The sequence below is a fragment of the Cololabis saira genome, chromosome 3 (assembly GCF_033807715.1).
Source record: "Cololabis saira isolate AMF1-May2022 chromosome 3, fColSai1.1, whole genome shotgun sequence".
Taxonomy (NCBI): domain Eukaryota; kingdom Metazoa; phylum Chordata; class Actinopteri; order Beloniformes; family Belonidae; genus Cololabis; species Cololabis saira.
In genome coordinates, this window is record NC_084589.1 from 49,134,314 (window position 1) to 49,153,878 (window position 19,565).

At 42.2% G+C, this 19,565-nt stretch overlaps 1 protein-coding gene across 1 annotated transcript; it reads right to left on the bottom strand.

The window, feature by feature from the left end:
• Positions 1-6,558: 6,558 nt before the first annotated feature.
• On the bottom strand, positions 6,559-18,696 carry LOC133440743 (zinc finger protein 436-like). The gene is made up of 5 exons (XM_061718059.1): positions 18,637-18,696; positions 17,087-17,149; positions 16,842-16,947; positions 9,494-10,430; positions 6,559-6,589 (listed from the first exon to the last, which is right to left on the bottom strand). Exons 1-5 carry the CDS (start codon positions 18,694-18,696, stop codon positions 6,559-6,561), a joined length of 1,197 nt encoding a protein of 398 aa, XP_061574043.1.
• Positions 18,697-19,565: the final 869 nt, after the last annotated feature.

Genomic DNA, 19,565 nt, shown 5'->3' on the forward strand with positions numbered 1-19,565 from the left:
AAATGGCTTCTTCCGCGTCATAACGATCTAACTACAAGTACAGCATATGAACACATATATGAGTATCCTTCAACCATCACGTTTTTTGCCAGTGTCATCTCACATCTCACACTGTGACCTGCATCTTTTCTACAAAATAAACGATTAAGTCTAAAGCATGACATTTGAACGGTAAAGTTGCATCTTAGTAACAGTTCAATGCCTCCCAGTTTATTAAAAATGACTCTGAACTGAAATGATCTGAATCATCTACTGTATATTTTTTTTTTTTTTAAAGATTTTTTTGGGCTCTAGTGGCCCTTTATTCAAGTGCAGATATGAAGGGGGTAGAGAGAGAGAACGGGGATGACACGCAGCAAAGGTGCGCAGGCCGGGATTCGAACCTGCGACTGCTGCAGGAGGACTGTAGCTTCAGTACATGAGCCACTGCTTAACCCACTGCGCCACCGAGTGGCCAAATCATCTACTGTATTAATGAATGTGTTTACACAGAACTTGATCATATTTATTATTCATTTTTGTTCTAGTATTGATAGACATATGTTAAATGATTTTGAATGATGTAATTTATTCTTGGTCTACAGGGGGCGCTTCTCTGCCAGAGCGACTCCTGACACGGCTCGTGTGTGTGCGGTTTTATGACGGGTTTATTTTTGTTTTTACGGTGTGTTTGATTGTTTTGTCCTTTATATCGGGATGTTAATAGCAACAGCACTTTATCTGGCCTGCCTTTGGACAACGATCGCAAGTCCATGGCACGTAAATGGACTTTGTTCACGGCCGGCGCAGCCTCTCACCACCAACCCAGGTACGCTCACCTATTCACGGAGCTACCTGTTGGAGCTGGGCCTTCAATCGGAGCCAGCAACTTCCCTCCTCTTAAACAACATACCTCGTGAATTACTTCGGGAGCACAAGAGGAAGCGGACACGAAGGAAACGAGGATCCAGAGGAGGGATACGAAACAGACTGAGGAGGAGAGGCAACCGGCTGCCGCTACCGGCCATAACGCTGTCAAATGTCCGATCACTCCGGAACAAGACGGAGGAGCTTTCAACACTCACAAAGTTTGACACGGATTACCGGCAAACCAGTCTCTTCTGTTTCACAGAGACATGGCTCTCTGAGGGCACAGACTTTGAACTGGACGGTTTTAACATCATCCGCTTTGACAGAGATGCAGCCAAAACACGGAAGTCGATTGGGGGCGGGCTCTGCATAGCTGTCAACAGCAAGTGGGCAACCAACTTTACAGTGAGAGAGACCATGAGCTCTAAACACTATGAACTGTTGACGGTGTCATTCAGACCGCACTATTTACCGCGGGAGTTTTCCCAAATCACCATCATCTTAGTTTACGTACCAGGGCCTGACTTCAATCTTTCTGCTGAGCACATAGCTGACAGCTACAACAGAGCTGTCAATAAAACTGGAGAGCAACCTGTGTTTCTGTTAGGGGATTTTAACAGATGTGACATCACCACACATCTCCCCAGCTTGGAGCAATATGTCACAACTCCCACCAGAATGCAGAACACACTGGACTTGTGTTATGGTAACATCCCTAATGCATATATCTCAAAGCCACGCCCACCACTCGGCCGTTCAGATCATAACGTCATCCTGCTACTGCCCAAATACAGGTCACAACTAAAAACCGGAGAACCCCTAACAAAAACCATCAGAGTCTGGAATAACGAAGCAACTGAAACACTGAAGGGCTGCTTCGACCTCACAGACTGGGATTTATTTTTTAATGATTGTGGTGGTGATCTCCATGCGCTGACAGACACACTGACCTCATATATTTTATTCTGTGAGGAGACTGTCACTCCCACCAGACAAATAACCATTCACCCAAACAATAAAAAATGGATTACAAAGGACATGAAACACTGTCTATCTCTAAAGAAGAAGGCCTTCCTACAAGGAGACAAGCTTAGGGTGAGGGAACTGGAAAAGGAGTTCAGGAGGAAGGCCAAGCTGGCCAAGATCAACTTCAAGGACAAAGTGGAGAAGAACTAACATCTGGAAATGCAAGGGAAGCATGGCAGGGATTAAACACCATGATGGGCCGACCCACCAAACCTGCAGTGGTCAACTGCTCAGACCCAATCTCCTTTGCAGAACATCTCAACAGCTTCTTCACCCGGTTCAACAACAACAGCAGACCAAGACCTGGGCCTGTCCAACCCTGAGCTCTCCTTCAACCGTCGTCATAGACAAACAGCTGGTGACCTCCATCCTGCACAGAGTCAACCCACACAAAGCCCCAGGACCTGACAGGCTCGGAGGCAGGGTGCTCAAGGACTGCTCCACCCAGTTAGGTGGAGTTCTCACCAGGCTGTTCCAGCTCCTCCTGGATGCTGGCTGTACCCCCAACCAGTGGAAAGAGTCCACAGTAATCCCCATCCCCAAAAAAGCACACGCAAAGGACTTGAAGGACTACAGACCAGTGGTGCTGACCTCAGTGCTTTGCAAGTGCATGGAAAGAGTGGGTGACCAGCTGTCCGACATGTTGGCCGACAAACTGGACCCCTCCAGTTTGTGTACAGAGCAAGACGTGGTGTAGAGGATGCAAGTCTCACACTTTTAGACACCGTCACAAAGCACATGGACTCTACACACCCACACACCAGGATTTTATTCATGGACTTCTCCTCTGCTTTTAACACTGTACACACTAGCACCCTGCTGCACCGCCTGTCAGATCTTCAGGTGCACCCAACACTGCTTTTATGGATTTTTAACTTTTTACAGGACAGACCACAAGAAGTGCTTGTGAATGGTTTTAAATCGAGCAAACTGGTTTTAAACACAGGGCTTCCTCAAGGTTGTGTTTTATCTCCCATTCTCTTCTCTGCATATACCAACACCATCTCTTGTAGCAGAGAAGGAATGACACTTTTTAAATATGCAGACGACATGGCATTGGTTGCCCACATGACTGGTTCTGATGCCCTGACTCAGTACCAGCAGGCAGTCAGCGACCTGGTCCAAACCTTCACTGAGAACTCACTCCAGCTGAACATTGCCAAAACAAAGGAGCTGTGCTGTGGAGGCAGAAGCAAGGCAGCAATAACGCCATCTCTTTTCCAGCCACTCAGCATCCAGGGGCAGCTGGTAGAGCAGGTCCAGTCCTTCAGATACCTGGGGACTGAGATCCACACCTGTCTGTCCTTCACACAGCATACAGACTTTGTCTACAAGAAGGCACAACAGCGTCTCCACCTGCTGAGGAATCTAAGGACATTCAATATCAGCAAAGACATTTTAATTCTGGTTTACCGTTCACTCATTGAATCCATTCTTACATTCAACATCTCATCCTGGTACAACTTGCTCACCATCAAACACAAAACCAGACTCTCACGAATAATAAACCAGGCCAGCAAAATATGCAGATCACAACACACACCCCTGTCTGATCTCTACAACCGCTCAGTGATCAGGAAGGCCACTCTGATCACAGATGACCCCTCTCATCCCCTTCACCACTCATTTCAACTACTGCCATCAGGCAGAAGGTATAGAATTCCACTGGCCCGGAAAAACATTTACAAAAAGTCATTCATTCCATCTGACACAACCATTCTGAACACTATCAAATAGATTGTTGCACTTTTAACAGGCACTGTCATGTCTGTTTTAACTTATTTACTGTTTTTTAACGTATTTATTCTTTTTATATTGTAACGTGTCCTTATGGGAATGTGTGAATGTGGTTGTGAGCCCTGTCTAAGAGGAATTTCTGTCACCATTGGGACAGACAATAAAGTATTCTATTCTATTCTATTCTATTCTATTGACCATGTGACGGAGGGGAGAGGGTGTGCTGTTGTTTTTATTTTTATTTACTTATTTTATTCCTTTTTTAATTTATTTTTTCTTTTTCTTATTTTTTCTTTTTTCTCTTATTATTTATTTATTTTGGTTTAATTAATGTTATGAAAAGTAAAAAAAAAAAAGGGGGGAAAATATTGATAATTATATTGTTATTGTAAATCTTCTTTTTTATCTTTTTTTAATGCCCTCAATAAAGATATCTATACAAAAAAAAAATGACTCTGGGGATATGATACCAAAAGCTCTTATTGTGTAGAAAAGATTTCAACCAGTTCCTTTTTTAGGTTTCCATTAATAAAATCTAAATCTACAGCTTGCAGGCCTCCATCTTTGAATTCTTTGGTCAGTTCAGTTTTCCTAAAGTAATTCATTTTCTTTCTCCAGATATAATCAAAGTTAACCTGATTAATCTTTTTGATTACGTTATTGGGAATAGACAACGAGTTTGCTGGATAAATACATCTGGAGAGACTTTCCATTTTGGTTAAGAAGATACGACCTAATAAACTGATGTCTCTTAATAACCAGGAGTTAAGTTTGGTTTGGCATTCATTAATTACCCTCCAGACATTTTTATTTTCACGTTCTGCTGAATCTTTAGAGATGGAAATGCCAAGATATTTGACAACAGATTTTATAGTAATAGGCATGTTTTACATAGTATTTTTATAGACTATATTTATATGGATATTGTGTAGATATAATAATAGCAATAATGTAAATTCATAGAGTTATAAAGGGGTAGGAACTAGGAAAAAGTGTAGACTTCTTCCTACTCCTTTTTTCCAACATATGTGAATATGAAGATGTTAATGTGTATTTTTTATATACATGTTCGAAATAAAAATTCATCCATTCATTCATTCATTCATTCATTCATTCATAAAGTCTGAAATATCAGTGTGGTCCAGAGTGTGAATGGAGCATGAAAGGCAGCACCAAGTAAACAGAACAACAAGTTAGTTCGGGATGTTTCCGAATCCCACATCAGCAGCTGCTTGAGCTGGGGAGTTTCCCATTGAGTTGGTTTGCTTCATCACCACGGCTTTTAACTGGAAACAAAGGGATCTTGTAGGAGTCATACTCACGTGTTCATTCATTCAACTTTCCAGGGTTACGTACCGACTCTGTGGAGTCTGATTTCAGGTTTCCAGGCGAGGTCCAACAGTCTGCGCTGACGGTCGAGCTCTTCTTCATACTCCAAGATGCTTTTTTCAAACACTGACAATATTTCTACAGCAGCTGCTGTTAGTCGCTGACCGATAAACTCTCTCAGATGATTCACCTTAGACATTGTTGAAGAGGAAAAAGAAAGGAAACAACAGAACCGTCCTCCTCAAAGGAATCACTGCTCACGTGTTCTTCTTCTTCTTCTTCTTCTTCTTCTTCTATGGTGTTTATTGGCGGTTGGCAAACCAACTTGAAGGTGCATTACCGCCACCTACTGGACTGGAGTGTGGAACAGTAGTTTAGCAGACAAAATAATAATAATAAAAAAAATAAAATAAAATAAAATTAAATTAAAAATAAACAAATAAAATAAAACAAAAACTAAATAAGGAAATCAAATCCTCTCCAGTAGCCCTGTATCTTTCAGATATCATCAAATGCTTGAGCATAACTCCTGACTCTGCTCCCAGCAAGTTCCCCACATGTAAAGCCATCCTGGCTTCCTCTGCTGCTGCTGCTAATGTCCTTCTTTCCACCTCATATCCTCCACAATCCAACAACACATGCTGAACACATTCAGCCTGCCCACATTGGTCACATCTGCCATCAGGGGGTTTTCCTATTTTGTGCAGTGTATTGTTCAGTCCTGTGTGCCCTATCCTGAGTCGTGTAATGATTGCCTCTTCCCTCCGGTTCCTGCCCCTCCTTCTTCCCAACCCAACTGTTTTCTGTATGTTGTAAAGGTGTCTTCCCGTGTCTTGGATGTTCCAGTATTCTTGCCACACTTTCCCCACATGTTTCTTGATTATTGATTTACCCTCTGCCCTACATAATGGATTTTCTGTATCTACAGTGTGTGATTTGAGTGTTTGTTTGGCCAGAATATCCACTCCTTCATTCCCTTCTATCCCTACAGGAACCCAAATTAAACAAACTTTCAAACTCCTCTTGTGCATTCTGTGAAGTAGATTATGTATTTTATATATGAGATCTTGCCTACATGACTTCATGGTTTTAATACTTGTAAGAGCTGCCCAACTGTCTGATGCTATTGCTGTTTTGTTATGGTTGTTTTCTTCTATCCATTCCAAGCCTAAAATGATAGCTGCAAGTTCAACTGTATATACTGATAAATGGTCTGTGGTTCTTTTCTTGATATGTGTTTTGTAGTGTGGAATGAAAACTGCAGCTCCTGTTCTTCCAGTATCAGGGTCCTTTGACCCATCAGTGAAAATTAATATTTAGTCTGAAAAGTGTTGTTCCAGATAACTTTCAGCTACCCTTCCCTTGGAAATCTGCCTGTTCCTTTTCTTCAATTGTTGCTGTATGTCAAAGTTTACTGACGGTTCTATGAATACCCAGGGAGGAGTACATGAATATGGGACTGTCGGACTGAAGTGTATATGACCTAAACCTGCTTGTACTGCTTTTATGTTTCCTACCCACCCAAAACTCATAATATTTGATTTATTATGTTCCCAACAGTCCTCCAGGATGGCTTTAGCAGGATGGGAATCACTGCTCACGTGTTCCGGCCATCTTTTATGGTGTGTCTGCTGGAGCAGCAGCATCACTGCAGCAGAGAGGAAGAGACTGGACAAGGTGGTGAGGAAAGCCGGCTCTGTCCTGGGCTGCAGTCTGGACCCGGTGGAGGTGGTGGGGGAGACGAGGATGGTGCTAAGCTGTCCTCCATCATGGACAATGTCTCCCACCCCCTTCATGAGACTGTCAGAACCCTGGAGAGCTCCATCAGAACCCCGGAGAGCTCCATCAGAACCCTGGAGAACTCCATAAGAACCCCGGAGAGCTCCATCAGAACCCTGGAGAGCTCCATCAGAACCCTGGAGATCCATCAGAACCCTGGAGAGCCCCATCAGAACCATGGAGAGATCCATCAGAACCCTGGAGAGCTCCTACGTTGTTTTCTGAGCTAAATGCTGGTTGTACTGATCACGCTGTACCAATAATCTGCGTCACTGACAACTTTCCTCTTGTTGATGCACTACACTGCAAAAACTCAAAATCTTAACAAGAATATTTGTCTTATTTCTAGTTAAAATGTCTCATTTTTAGTCAGAAAATCTTATTACACTTAAAACAAGAGTCATTACCAGAAAAATAACTTATTTGACAATTTTCACCTGTTTCAAGTACATTTTCACTTGAAATAAGTAGAAAAATCTGCCAGTGGGACAAGATTTATCTTCTCATTACAAACAAAAAAATCTTGTTCCACTGGCAGTTTTTTGTACTTATTTTATACTTATTTTAAGTGAAAATCTACTTGAAACAGGTGAAAATTGTTGTTTTTTCCAACGATGAGTCTTGTTTTAAGTGTAATGAGATTTTTTTTTTTACCAAAAATGAGACATTTTAACTGGAAATAAAACAAATATTCTTGTTAAGATTTTGAGTTTTTGCAGTGTAAAGTCTTTTTTGTTTTTATTATTATTACGATAGATTGTTCACTCTTGGGTTTATGTTGAGCTTTTATAACTCACCACCAGGGGGCACTGCTGCTCTTTCTACATATGGAGATATTTATAATATTTCCACATATTTCAGAATTATAAACAATAAAATGATTCATCCATCTAAAACGAAAACTTAATTACATTTTCATGATTATTTCTGACTAAATATGAGTTGAGGTAAAAACACATTTACTTCTAAACGGATGTCTGATATAAAATGGTTAAATCCAAAGTGTGTCCTCTTCCTGGAATCTGATCCCGATGATCCTCCCTCTTCTTCCTGCTCTCCAACCTGCAGATCTGCAGCTTCAACACAGATCTCAACATCAGCTTTAGAATAAATCATGTGTCAGACGAGTTGTAAATCTAGTACAACTTGATTTTATACATGTGATTAAATAATACTGTTAATTTCATATTATTTAAATAATGTGAAAAACGTACACAACACAGCATGGATCATTTGAATTGAGTTGTTTTGACTTAGTTTGTCCGATGAATTATCACGATAATCTGATGTACGTGCAGCTCAGATTTTAAAATGTATAAAGCCTTTTACAGTTTTCAGCGAACTAATTTGGATACCACAATGTCATATTGTATCGTGACTCAAGTATCTTGATGTGTATCCCACATCACACTCATTTCCTCATTCATTTGCAAACCAAATGTTCTTGTTTTCTAAATCATAAAAACATTTTAGGGGAAATAAAAGCAAACCGTATCTGACTGCACTGACTTCTGAAATCTTCAAGGTTTTTTGTTTAATGCTGCAGACATTAAAGTTTATAAAATGGTGACAGATGGTTGGCTGTTCTGTTTCTGACGTGTTGATGGTTGCGTTTCTTCTTTTGTCCTTGTTTCTCTGAAGTTTCTTCATGTTTTTCAGTGGAACGTTGTAAAAACTGAACATGTAAATATATCACACTTGGACTAACCTCTGAACGGAGTAGATGGAGAGAGTTTAACAACATGGAGCTGCACATTAACTTTACAAAGAGAATGTGAGTGAAGAAGAAACAGACGGGAAAAAGAACGTGTGAGAGAGGCTTTGTAGATGAACGAAATAAACTGTTAGTTTTAAAGAAACTTCAGCAAATACTAACGGCTCTTTATTTGCACCGTGGAGACGGCAAGTTACCAACAGCAACAAATAACAATTTTAAGAAGGAACAGGGATTCAAAAAAACTCAATGCAGAACTTTAAAAAAAAGTACACGACCACATCGTTCCCTCTGCGTCAAGTTGACGGAGAAGCATAAATCCGGGTTGAACCTGCAACCCTTGTGGGGAGGGGATTAGGCTCATCAGCCACAGGAGGTGGTGGTTGGACTTCTGCAGGTTCTTCTTCTGTGGGTCAGACAGGAGTGGAGAGCTGCCCCCGGAGGACTACAACATTCAATTTCAATTCAATTCAATTTGATCTATATAGCGTCTAATACAACAAAAGTTGTCTCTAGACGCTTTCCAGAGACCCATACCCAGAACATGACCCCCGAGCAGTTATTACATAAACAATGGCAGGTAAAAACTCCCCTAGTGGGAGAAAAACCTTAAGCCAAACAGTGGCAAGGAAAAACTCCCCTTTAGGAGGGAAGAAACCTTGAGCAGGACCAGGCTTGTAAGGGGGGACCCTCCTGCCGAGGGCCAGACTGGTGGGTCAGGGACGGCAACAGCACAGCAGGCAGGTGGAAGCAGCAACGGGATGACCAGGGGTGGGGACCGCAGGCCAGCACGCAGCTCCCGAAGCTCCGGTCCAATCATCAAGTCCCAGGTTGGGGTGCAGGGTCGGGGAAAGGTTGAAAAGGGGGAGGGCCAGGGAGAGGAGTCTTGAGGGACGAACCTTCTCCCCCGCCCAAAAGGGGCCATTACCCTGCCCCCCTCACTCCCACATGAACTTCATTTGTCACGAGTCACTAGACTTCTCCTCCGGGTGAATTTTCATGTGACTCAGCAAATCAATTCTGCGGCTAAAACCTTTGTTGCACATCTTGCACAAATACGGCTTCTCGTCCATGTGCGTGGTTATGTGCTGTTTAAGAGATGATAATTGAGTAAAGGTTTTGTTGCAGGTGTTGCACAGGTACGGCCTTTCGCCCGTGTGGATCCTCGAGTGAATCACCAGGGTTGAACGTTCTGTGTAACTTTTTCCACATGTTTTGCAGATGTAGGGCTTCTCGCCCGTGTGCGTGTATATGTGGCTTTTAAGATGTGATGATTTAGTAAAGGTTTTGCTGCAAGTGTTGCACAGGTATGGCTTTTCGCCGGTGTGGGTCCTCGAGTGAACCAGCAGGCCGGAACGATCTGTGTAACTTTTTCCACATGTTTTGCACATGTAGGGCTTCTCGCCCGTGTGTGTGGTTATGTGCCGTTTAAGATTTGATAATGTAGTAAAGGTTTTTCCGCAGGTGTTGCACAGGTATGGCCTTTCGCCAGTGTGGATCTTCACGTGATCCATTAAATTACAACCTTTACTGAACTGTTTCCTGCAAGTGCTGCAAGAAAATACCTTCTTCCCCGTGTGGGTCCTGGTCAGCTTTGGTTTACAGTTGCTGTCTGACGGGACAGCAGCATCTTCGTGGTCACCGTGTCGTCTCATTGGCTCCGGATCTGCAGTTTTACTGGAGTCTGAGCGTAAACTTTCAGTCCCTTCCTCATCTTTGTTTTGAGCTTCAGGAGAAGTGTGCAACAGCAGCTGGCCACAGTTTGGTCCTGGTTCACCATTTTCAACTTTCACATCAGCGACATTGACCAATGAGACATCCACCTCTACGTCCTCATGCTTCATCTCCTGACCGCTGGAGTCTTCCTCCAGTTCTGTAGTCTGTGGATGCCCTGGTTCCTCCTGGTCCGGGCTGCAGCTCCTCTCCAGGTTATCCAGGTGCTGGTCACTGAAAACCCCGTCCTCCTCCACCTTACAAACATTCTCTTGTGGGGGGTCTGGAATTACAAAAAGGGACAAAAAGACAGGATTTTAACAAGTCAAAAGTGCTTCCCAGTGTTGATTGTTTGGTTGTATTTGTGAGGTTTAAAGTCTGTCCTGAACCTTCTGTCTTCCCCTTCAGCTATGTAGTATACAGGAATCCGGCGACCGGTTTGTGTGTGCCGCCATCTTGCGGCGGCGCCATTGCTGCGGTGGCAGGTGTCAATCTGCCACCGCAGCGCTGTTATTGTAACCTGACGCTCTACAGCATCATTATAGCTGGATTGATGATGTTAGACAGTGGCCTTCCATAAATAATGAAGGTATCTTAAATTAATGCTGATGTTAATTTATAAATAATGATTTGTTTGAGCGATAAGCAGGAAAGAATAGAGGAATAGGGAGATAAGGGAGTGTATGATTAAACACTGTAATATAGCATACGTTACGTGTGACGTTAGCAGCGCGAAATGTAATCATTATGGAAAGGCTACGTCATTAAAAAAACAACAACAACAACACCTGTTTATGTTTTGTTTTATTTTAGGTATCCAAGAATATTTTATTGATCGCCTGGCGTCAGATGACCAAATAAAACGCAATTACAGGTCTCTAATTGAAGGGCAGAACTATCTCAGCTCCGGATGATACAGAATACATACATACATAACCCCAATCTTCAGATAAAACTAGTTTGTTGAGGAAAAAATATCAACTCTATTTGTAGCTGCAGAGGAAAAAAATAATCTCACGAGGAAAAGAAAAATATTGCTCATGCCTCGGAGCCTCTTCAGCATAATATAGCGGTAAAAAAAAGAAAAGAGAAGTAAGAGTAATAAAAAAGATGTACTGTATGTTGTACTATTATACAAATTTATTGAAACACATGGCGAGTCAAACATTTACCAAAGCAGCTGCCAAACACTCCTAAACAAGGTAGTAAGATGTGGGTTGTGCAGAACTGCGGCAGTAAATCCTCATCAGAGAGTTCTTTAGTAGTGATTTCATATGGATCCAGACCGTTAATAATCATTATTTTCTCCATATACCGCTCCCTGGCTTCCTTGTTTAAGGTATCCCGGTAAATTCCAGTTCCTTTCCAGCAGTTTAACATCTTTTTTTTGCGTTCCGTCTGTTCACTTGGTGAAACAGAAAAGTAGTTTTGAAAGTCCGTCCCGTCTTCATTCACTATCAAAACAAATGCACGTGACCGGGACAGGAGTTTTCCGATGATACAAATACATTAAGAGAGCCTGGCAGGGAGCGGAGTAATAGATCCATGGGAGCGGAGCATGGATCTATATACGTATATATGTCTATGGGCTGGAGCGGAGGAGCGGAGCCGCCACCGCAGTAATGGCGGCCGCTCGACTTCCGGGTTTTGCTGGATTCGTGTATATTTGAAAACAAGTGCATTACTCTGTGTGACCATTAGGGGGCACTGTGACTGTAGGAAATCTAGCAGAAAATTGGAGTCCGGATCCAGAGATTTGAACTGTTTCTTGTCGCCAGCGGAATCGACGAAAAGTCTGATTCAGTGAAAAGAGCCACGTTCCTATATGTGGCTGGGGACGAAGCAATTAAACGGTATATAACACTTTTGACTTTGATGAAGACGTAGATGACTATGATACATTGAAAGAAGTTTTCCGCCAACATTGTGAGCCAAGGAAAAATGTGACGTATTTGAGGCACCTGTTCTTTATTCAAGTGCAAGGAAAATCAGAGACTGTTGATGCATATGTGACTGATTTAAAAAAATAAAGTGAAAGACTACGAGTTTGAGCACCTCACTGAAACTTATTGATGTAAATGTTCGCACATTTGAGCTGATCGACTGATCAGCTGTCAGTCGATCAGCTGATGGTGCTGCTCTGCTGGCGACATGGAGGAGGGCTCCTGCTGCATTTTGTATTGATGTCTGTGGCGTCTCCGTTTATTGTTCTGTTTATTGTTTTGAATCGGCTGGCACAACATGCACTTGACAAGAGTGCTGGTCTGAACTGCAAGCTGCGTCCAAATGTGCTGAACTGGAGGAGATTGGAGTGGCTGCTGGTGGCATGGTTATTCCTGTCTGGCTGGGCTGGCGGGTGTGCGCTCGCTGATCAGCTGTCATACAGCGGGAGCGAGCTTCTACACCTGCGGGAATGCGGAGTGTCACCACCGCCAAACCTGCTGAGCAACATCCCCAGGGAACTATTGAGGCAACCCGGACCGGCATCTCGCCTTGCTCGGAAGGCCAGGAAGCGGGGCAAGAGAGGCGGCGTCAGGCAGCGGGCTCGGAGAGCCACCAAACTTCCACTGCCTCCGATACTACTCTGCAATGCTCGTTCATTGAAAAACAAGCTGGATGAACTACGCTCCCATGCCGGAGCTTACTACGAATACCGTGAGTCTGGCTTAATGGTTTTCACTGAAACATGGTTTCGAAATGACGTGCCGGACAGTTTTATACAGATCGATGGGTTTTCACATATACGCTCAGATAGGGATGTAAACTCAGGCAAGGCTAGAGGGGGAGGCGTCTGTATTTACGTCAAAGACGGCTGGTGTTGCAACGTTGCGATTAAAGACACAATATGCAACACCGATTTGGAACTTTTATGCATCACTCTGCGTCCACACTACCTGCCAAGGGAACTTTCCAATTTGTTTGTTTGTGTTGTGTACGTTCCACCAAGTGGGAATGCCGGCAGGGCAGCCAGTCAGATAACAGACTGTGTACACCGACATCTTCAAAATAAGCCTGACGCACCGATGCTGGTTATGGGTGACTTCAATCACTGTAGCCTTGACAAGTCTTTGCCAGGCTTTCAACAGTACGTAAAATGTGGTACGAGGAACAATAACATTCTGGACAAGTGTTATGGCAACATCAAGGAGGCATACACTGCCATAGCTAAGCCCCCCCTGGGCAACTCTGACCATAACTCTGTCCATCTGCTCCCCACATACCGGTCAGTGTTCAAATCCAGCAAACCAGTAACAAAAACTGTGAACGTGTGGTCCAGCGATGCAATGGAGGAGCTGAAAGGTTGCTTCCTTTGCACAGATTGGGACGTCTTCTTTCAGGAGGCAGACATCAATACAGCCATAGAATCAGTAACTTCCTACATCTCCTTTTGTGTCGATTCAATCATACCAAAGAAGTCTGTTAAACAATATCCCAACAATAAACCATACATCACAAAAGAAATCAAGGACTGTATCCGACTGAGATAGCCTATAGATCAGGCGACACTGCAGCGGTGAGGGCTGCACAGAAAGAGCTCAATCAGCAGCTGAGGGCAGCTAGGAAGCAGCATCAGGAGCGAGCAGAGCAGGACCTGTCCAACTCGAACACTAGGAGTCTGTGGGACTCAATTCGCAAGATGACTAACATGAACCCCAAAAAGAAGCCCATGGCTGCCCACAACGAAAGTGTGAGGGCAAATGAACGGAATGACTTCTTTATGCGCTTTGAGACAGACACCTCTAAAGAATGCAGTGATATTTTAAATGCAATAACTTTTAATAGGGGTGACGACAGAATGGTTATAGACCAAGACTCTGTGACCAAGGTTTTTAAAACCATACGCACTAATGCGACAGGACCAGACGGCATGTCTGCTTTTCTTTTAAAATCCTTTGCTGAGGAGCTCACACCAGCCTGGCATCGCCTTTTCCAGCTCTCTATGGATACACACACTGTGCCAGAGCTCTGGAAAAAGTCGATCATAATCCCAGTCCCCAAGAAAGCCCATCCCCTAGAGAATAATGATTACAGGCCAGTGGCCCTAACCTCAAATGTAGTCAAGTCACTAGAGAGGATTGTAACAGAGGAGCTCTGAAGGGAGGTGGAGCCATCTCTAGATCAGTTTCAGTTTGCGTATACTAGAGACCGCAGCACCAGTGACGCGGCCTCTACCTTACTGCACTTTATGTTGAAGCATCTTGAGAGTCCAGCTGCATATGCCAGACTGCTCTTCATTGATTTTAGCTCTGCTTTTAACACAATCCATCCAGACATCCTTCTTAGAAAATTAGTTAAGTTGAACGCAAATCCCTATTTAACTAAGTGGTATTTCTCATTTTTATCAGACAGGCCGCAACAGGTGAGATTCAACTCTGCACTTTCAGACACAACAGTAAGCAGCACTGGGGCCCCCCAGGGATCTGCCAGTGCCTCCTTTCTGTTTACTCTGTACACAAATGACTGTGTCAGCTCCCAACCCGACCAATATGTGGTCAAATTCTCTGATGATACTGTCATCCTCAGCTTACTTACAAGAAGCTCCGACATCAGCAGCCATACAGCTGGAGTGAACAGGTTTGTGGGCTGGTGTGATGAACACCACCTGCAGATCAATGTTAATTAAACCGAGGAGATTGTGGTGGACCCAAAGTCAGTTGGGGATCACAGCACAACTATCATACATGGCCATAACATCAAGCAGGTCACGTCCTATAAATACCTGGGCGTCCATATTGACAAGGATCTTAATTGGAGCACGCATGTGACAAATGTCTGTGTTAGAATCCACCAGCGCCTCCATTTCTTACGCAGGCTCAGAGTGTTTGGGGTCTGCAAAAACATCATGCTGATTTTTTATAGAGCGACGATAGAGTCCATCGTACGCGATGGCATCACCAGCTGGTTTGGGAACCTAACGGTCAAATCTAAATCACAGATTGTTAGCCTGGCCAAAACAGCAGGGAAGATCATGGGAATGCCCCCCCCCCCCCCCCCCCCCCCGACCCTCCGACCCTCCAAGAAATCTTTGAACAATCCACCATTCAGCAGGCCAACAAGATCCTGTCTGACCCATCCCATGTGCTGAACTCTGAGTATGAGCTGATGAACTCTGGTAGGAGATACAGGCTCCCCCTGTGTAAATACAACAGGTACAAGCACTCCTTCATTCCACAATCAGTCAAACTTATTAATAAGCTCCCCCGAATGGTTGGGGGGGAAGATAGGAGGCTGAGAAAAGCCGGCCCATGTGGATTGATTAACAACTGATTATGTGATCTTGTGCAGCAAAGCTAAAAAGACTGATGATGCTAGCATCATCTTTTAACAATTTGCAAGTGTTTGTTGATTTATACAGTGCTGTTGCAAGTGCTGCACATGCCTTTGTTAATGTGGATGGTGTTGTTGATGTTGTTAATGTGCCGTCTGTGTCTGTCTGTACTGCAGCATTGTGGCCTCTACTCCGAGACCAATTTCTCCCGTGGGAGATTCATTTTTATTTATTTATTTATTTCGTTTCGTGCATGGTGGTCAACCTACACACCCATGACCGAAAAGGAGCAGGATGAAGACAAGTCTTATGTTACCTGCCCCTTATTCAATACCAAAACAAAAAGAACAGTCAATGTAACCAATATTTACAAAAATATACACTTAAATAGAACCAACCACAGATATTAATAATACTGCTTAATTCCCAGTCGATTCATGATCATATAACTTAAATATTTTATCTTTATACATTTTTTTGAACCTAAGTGAATTGGTGCATTCCTTTAAATCATTTTGTAGAGAGTTCCACAGTTTTACTCCCACAACCGATGTACACATCTGCTTAAGAGTGGTCCCTACATGCTGATGTTTGAAATTATATTTCCTTCTATGTTCTATATCTTCTGGATTTGAAAAAACAAACAACTGCTGTAGATTACTTGGTAATAATTTTCTTTTTGCCCTATGCATAACTAATAACGTCTGTAACTCAACTATTTCTTTAAATGTAATAAGTCCTGAATTAATAAATAATCTGTTGGTGTGTTCTCTGTAATTTGCTTTATGAATGATCCTCACCGCTCTTTTCTGCTGGATAAACAATGGATGTACATTGCTAGTATATGTGTTGCCCCAGACTTCCACACAGTAATTGAAATAAGGTAAAATAAGTTAACAATATAAAATTCGCAATGCCTTATAATCTAATACATATTTTGCTTTGTTCAGAACAAAAATACTCTTAGAAATCTTTTTTTTAACATGTGATATATGAGCTTTCCATGTCAATTTGTCATCCAGTACAACACCCAAAAATCTAAGTTTAGTTTTACTTAATAAAGTAAACCTTGACCTTGACCTCGACATCCAAGTGGAGAACAAGGTGGATTGAGGAAAACCTACAGTACGACCCTCGCAGAACTGGTCAGTGCCAATAAGGCAGAATGAAACATCTTTATGTAATCTGAATTAGATGACATATATGACACGCACTGCAATCAATCTCACTCTAATAAAGTAAGGTAGCTGTCTTCAATTTCATAATGACACCATAGTTAAACTGAAACAATAGTAGGTACAGTAGCCTATGCTGTACCAGGATCATTCTCCATAGGTGTTAATAGAGGGGTTAATCGTACCACAGAACACAGCACATACACCTACTACCTTTCACCAGACAGTGCCAATTCATTTAATATCTCACCTCTGCATTTATAGCCAAGCCACTTGAGGGAGGACACAGGTCCCACACACTGGAGACACTTGTCCAAGGGGGAGACAGTTGCACACACCAGGCTATGTTTCTGACACTGTTGGAATGTTTTTATTGTAACATTTATTGTTACCACACAGTTTGAGCAGCAAGACATTTCAGAATCATATGTATTTATCTTAAAAGTATTAAAAAAAACAAATGTCCATCAAATGTCTACATTACATTCAACTTACCCTCTCACTGTTGACAACTGTCTCCATTTCAGTTGGACTGCAGAACTGATTCTCCGTGTCCATCTAAGATGGAGAACAAGAGCAGATGTGTTCAAAATTAACACCGTGGTCTGCCTGTGTTCATTTGTTTAAGTTTAAGTTAAGTGACAGGATAAAAATAAGTGTGGAAATATAGCTTTAGAAGGTCTGTCAAAAATATCTTGCACAGACTCCAGACTAACTTGTCCACTGGTGCGACAACTGAGAAAGTTGGTTGCATCAGCACATGATTTGGTCGCACCATTTTTATGGAATATTGTATCATTCAGAAAGGAGTGCTTGAAAACAGGGTTTTGTATCTGTAACTATATATTTTTTTAAAGCTGTTGCATTTATGTTTGTACCTGTTACTATAGTTTTGCAAACTTTTAAGTACAAGCATTTATCTGTAAGCTTAGTTTCGTAAACTTCTACAAGTGTGCAAACTCCGTTTTACAAGTCTGTGCATTCAGACACTTGCAAGCTCACTTTCATACAGCTAAATATTTAATAGCTACTACTATGTACAAGTTTACAAAACTACGGTTACAGATACAAACAAATATTATTTACAGCAGGGATATTCAATTGGCGGCCCGCAGGCCACATGCGGCCCGCCAGGAGCTTTTATGTGGCTGGTCATATTTCAAAAAAGGGGGTGTTTGTTGAAAAAACATTTTTTATTTTTAAATAATATTTTTATAAGTGGCTACTATGGACTAAAATGGTTGTGCTCAATGCTTAATATAATATTCAAATAAGGAAATCTTGGTGGAAAGTGGTGCTTTGTCATTATGGCGTGTTTTATTAAAAGTAGGTCAATATCAACTTCATTAAGTTTGTACAATGCATGGTTTCAAAATGAACTTGCATTCAAAATAATATTTCTTTATCTGAATATTATATTTAACATTCACAATTACTAAATCTGGAGACAATTAATACATAATTCATATGTAAACTAGATATATTCAAATGTATACAAATGTATTATATATACATAAGTCTTCGTCTTTGAGTGCAAAATACATTTTGAAAACCCCCACATTTTCAAATTGTGCGGCCCTCTCCATACAGTCCTTTTGCAGATGTGGCCCCCGGCCCAATCTAGTTGAATACCCCTGATTTACAGAAACAAAACCCTGTTTTCAAGTACACCTTTTTGAATGATTATATATATATATATATATATATATATATATATATATATATATATATATATATTCCATATTATTCTGGTATCGCTTTACTATGGATATAACGGAGCATATTTTAATAGTGTTGCACTTGGTCAGTGATTTGGCTGTTTTGGTAGTCCAATGTGACGTTACTGCAGGGCTCTACAGAGCGAGAATTTCACTTGCCCCTAAAAATGGAAATGTGCAAACTGGAAGAAATAATTTACGAGCACAGTGTGCGAGTTAAGATTAAAACCTACAGTAATCTTTTTTGCACCCCGCTGCTATTCATTCAGAAAATAGTATTTCATAGTCAGATAATGTACAATGTTTATTAAAAGTATCAATATATACCTGTTCCAAATCTTCAATTGTGGAGGAAGACTTTGTAACACCAGAATCTTCTGGAGGCATTTCCTCAGTAGAAACCTGCAAAACGGAAAAATATAGATATTTTCATAAATGTCTTGATGGCAGGTTGTTCTCTGTGTAACATTATGCAAACGGTATCACGGCTGTGTTTCTGAGTGTTTTGAGGGAAAGAAATCCACTCAAAATGTTTCTTAATTAGTCAACAAGGAAAATTATTACAGTCTTTGAAACCTAGAATCTTCCCAAAATAATGTGTGTGTGCGTGGTTATGTGCCGTTTAAGAACTGATGACTCAGTAAAGGTTTTTCCGCAGGTGTTGCACAGGTACGGCCTTTCACCAGTGTGGATCTTCATGTGATCCATTAAATTACTACTTTTACTGAACTCTTTCCTGCAAGTGCTGCAAGAAAATACCTTCTTCCCCGTGTGGGTCCTGGTCAGCTTTGGTTTACAGTTGCTGTCTGACGGGACAGCAGCATCTTCGTGGTCACCGTGTCGTCTCATTGGCTCCGGATCTGCAGTTTTACTGGAGTCTGAGCGTAAACTTTCAGTCCCTTCCTCATCTTTGTTTTGAGCTTCAGGAGAAGTGTGCAACAGCAGCTGGCCACAGTTTGGTCCTGGTTCACCATTTTCAATTTTCACAACAGCGACATTGACCAATGAGACATCCACCTCTACGTCCTCGTGCTTCATGTCCTGACCGCTGGAGTCTTCCTCCAGTTCTGTAGTCTGTGGATGCCCTGGTTCCTCCTGGTCCGGGCTGCAGCTCCTCTCCAGGTTATCCAGGTGCTGGTCACTGAAAACCCCGTCCTCCTCCACCTTACAAACATTTTCTGGTGGGAGGAAGAGAGGAGAGAATGGTTCCTTTAATAAATCCCAGAAATGTTTATAAAAAGTTGCAGTAAGACCAT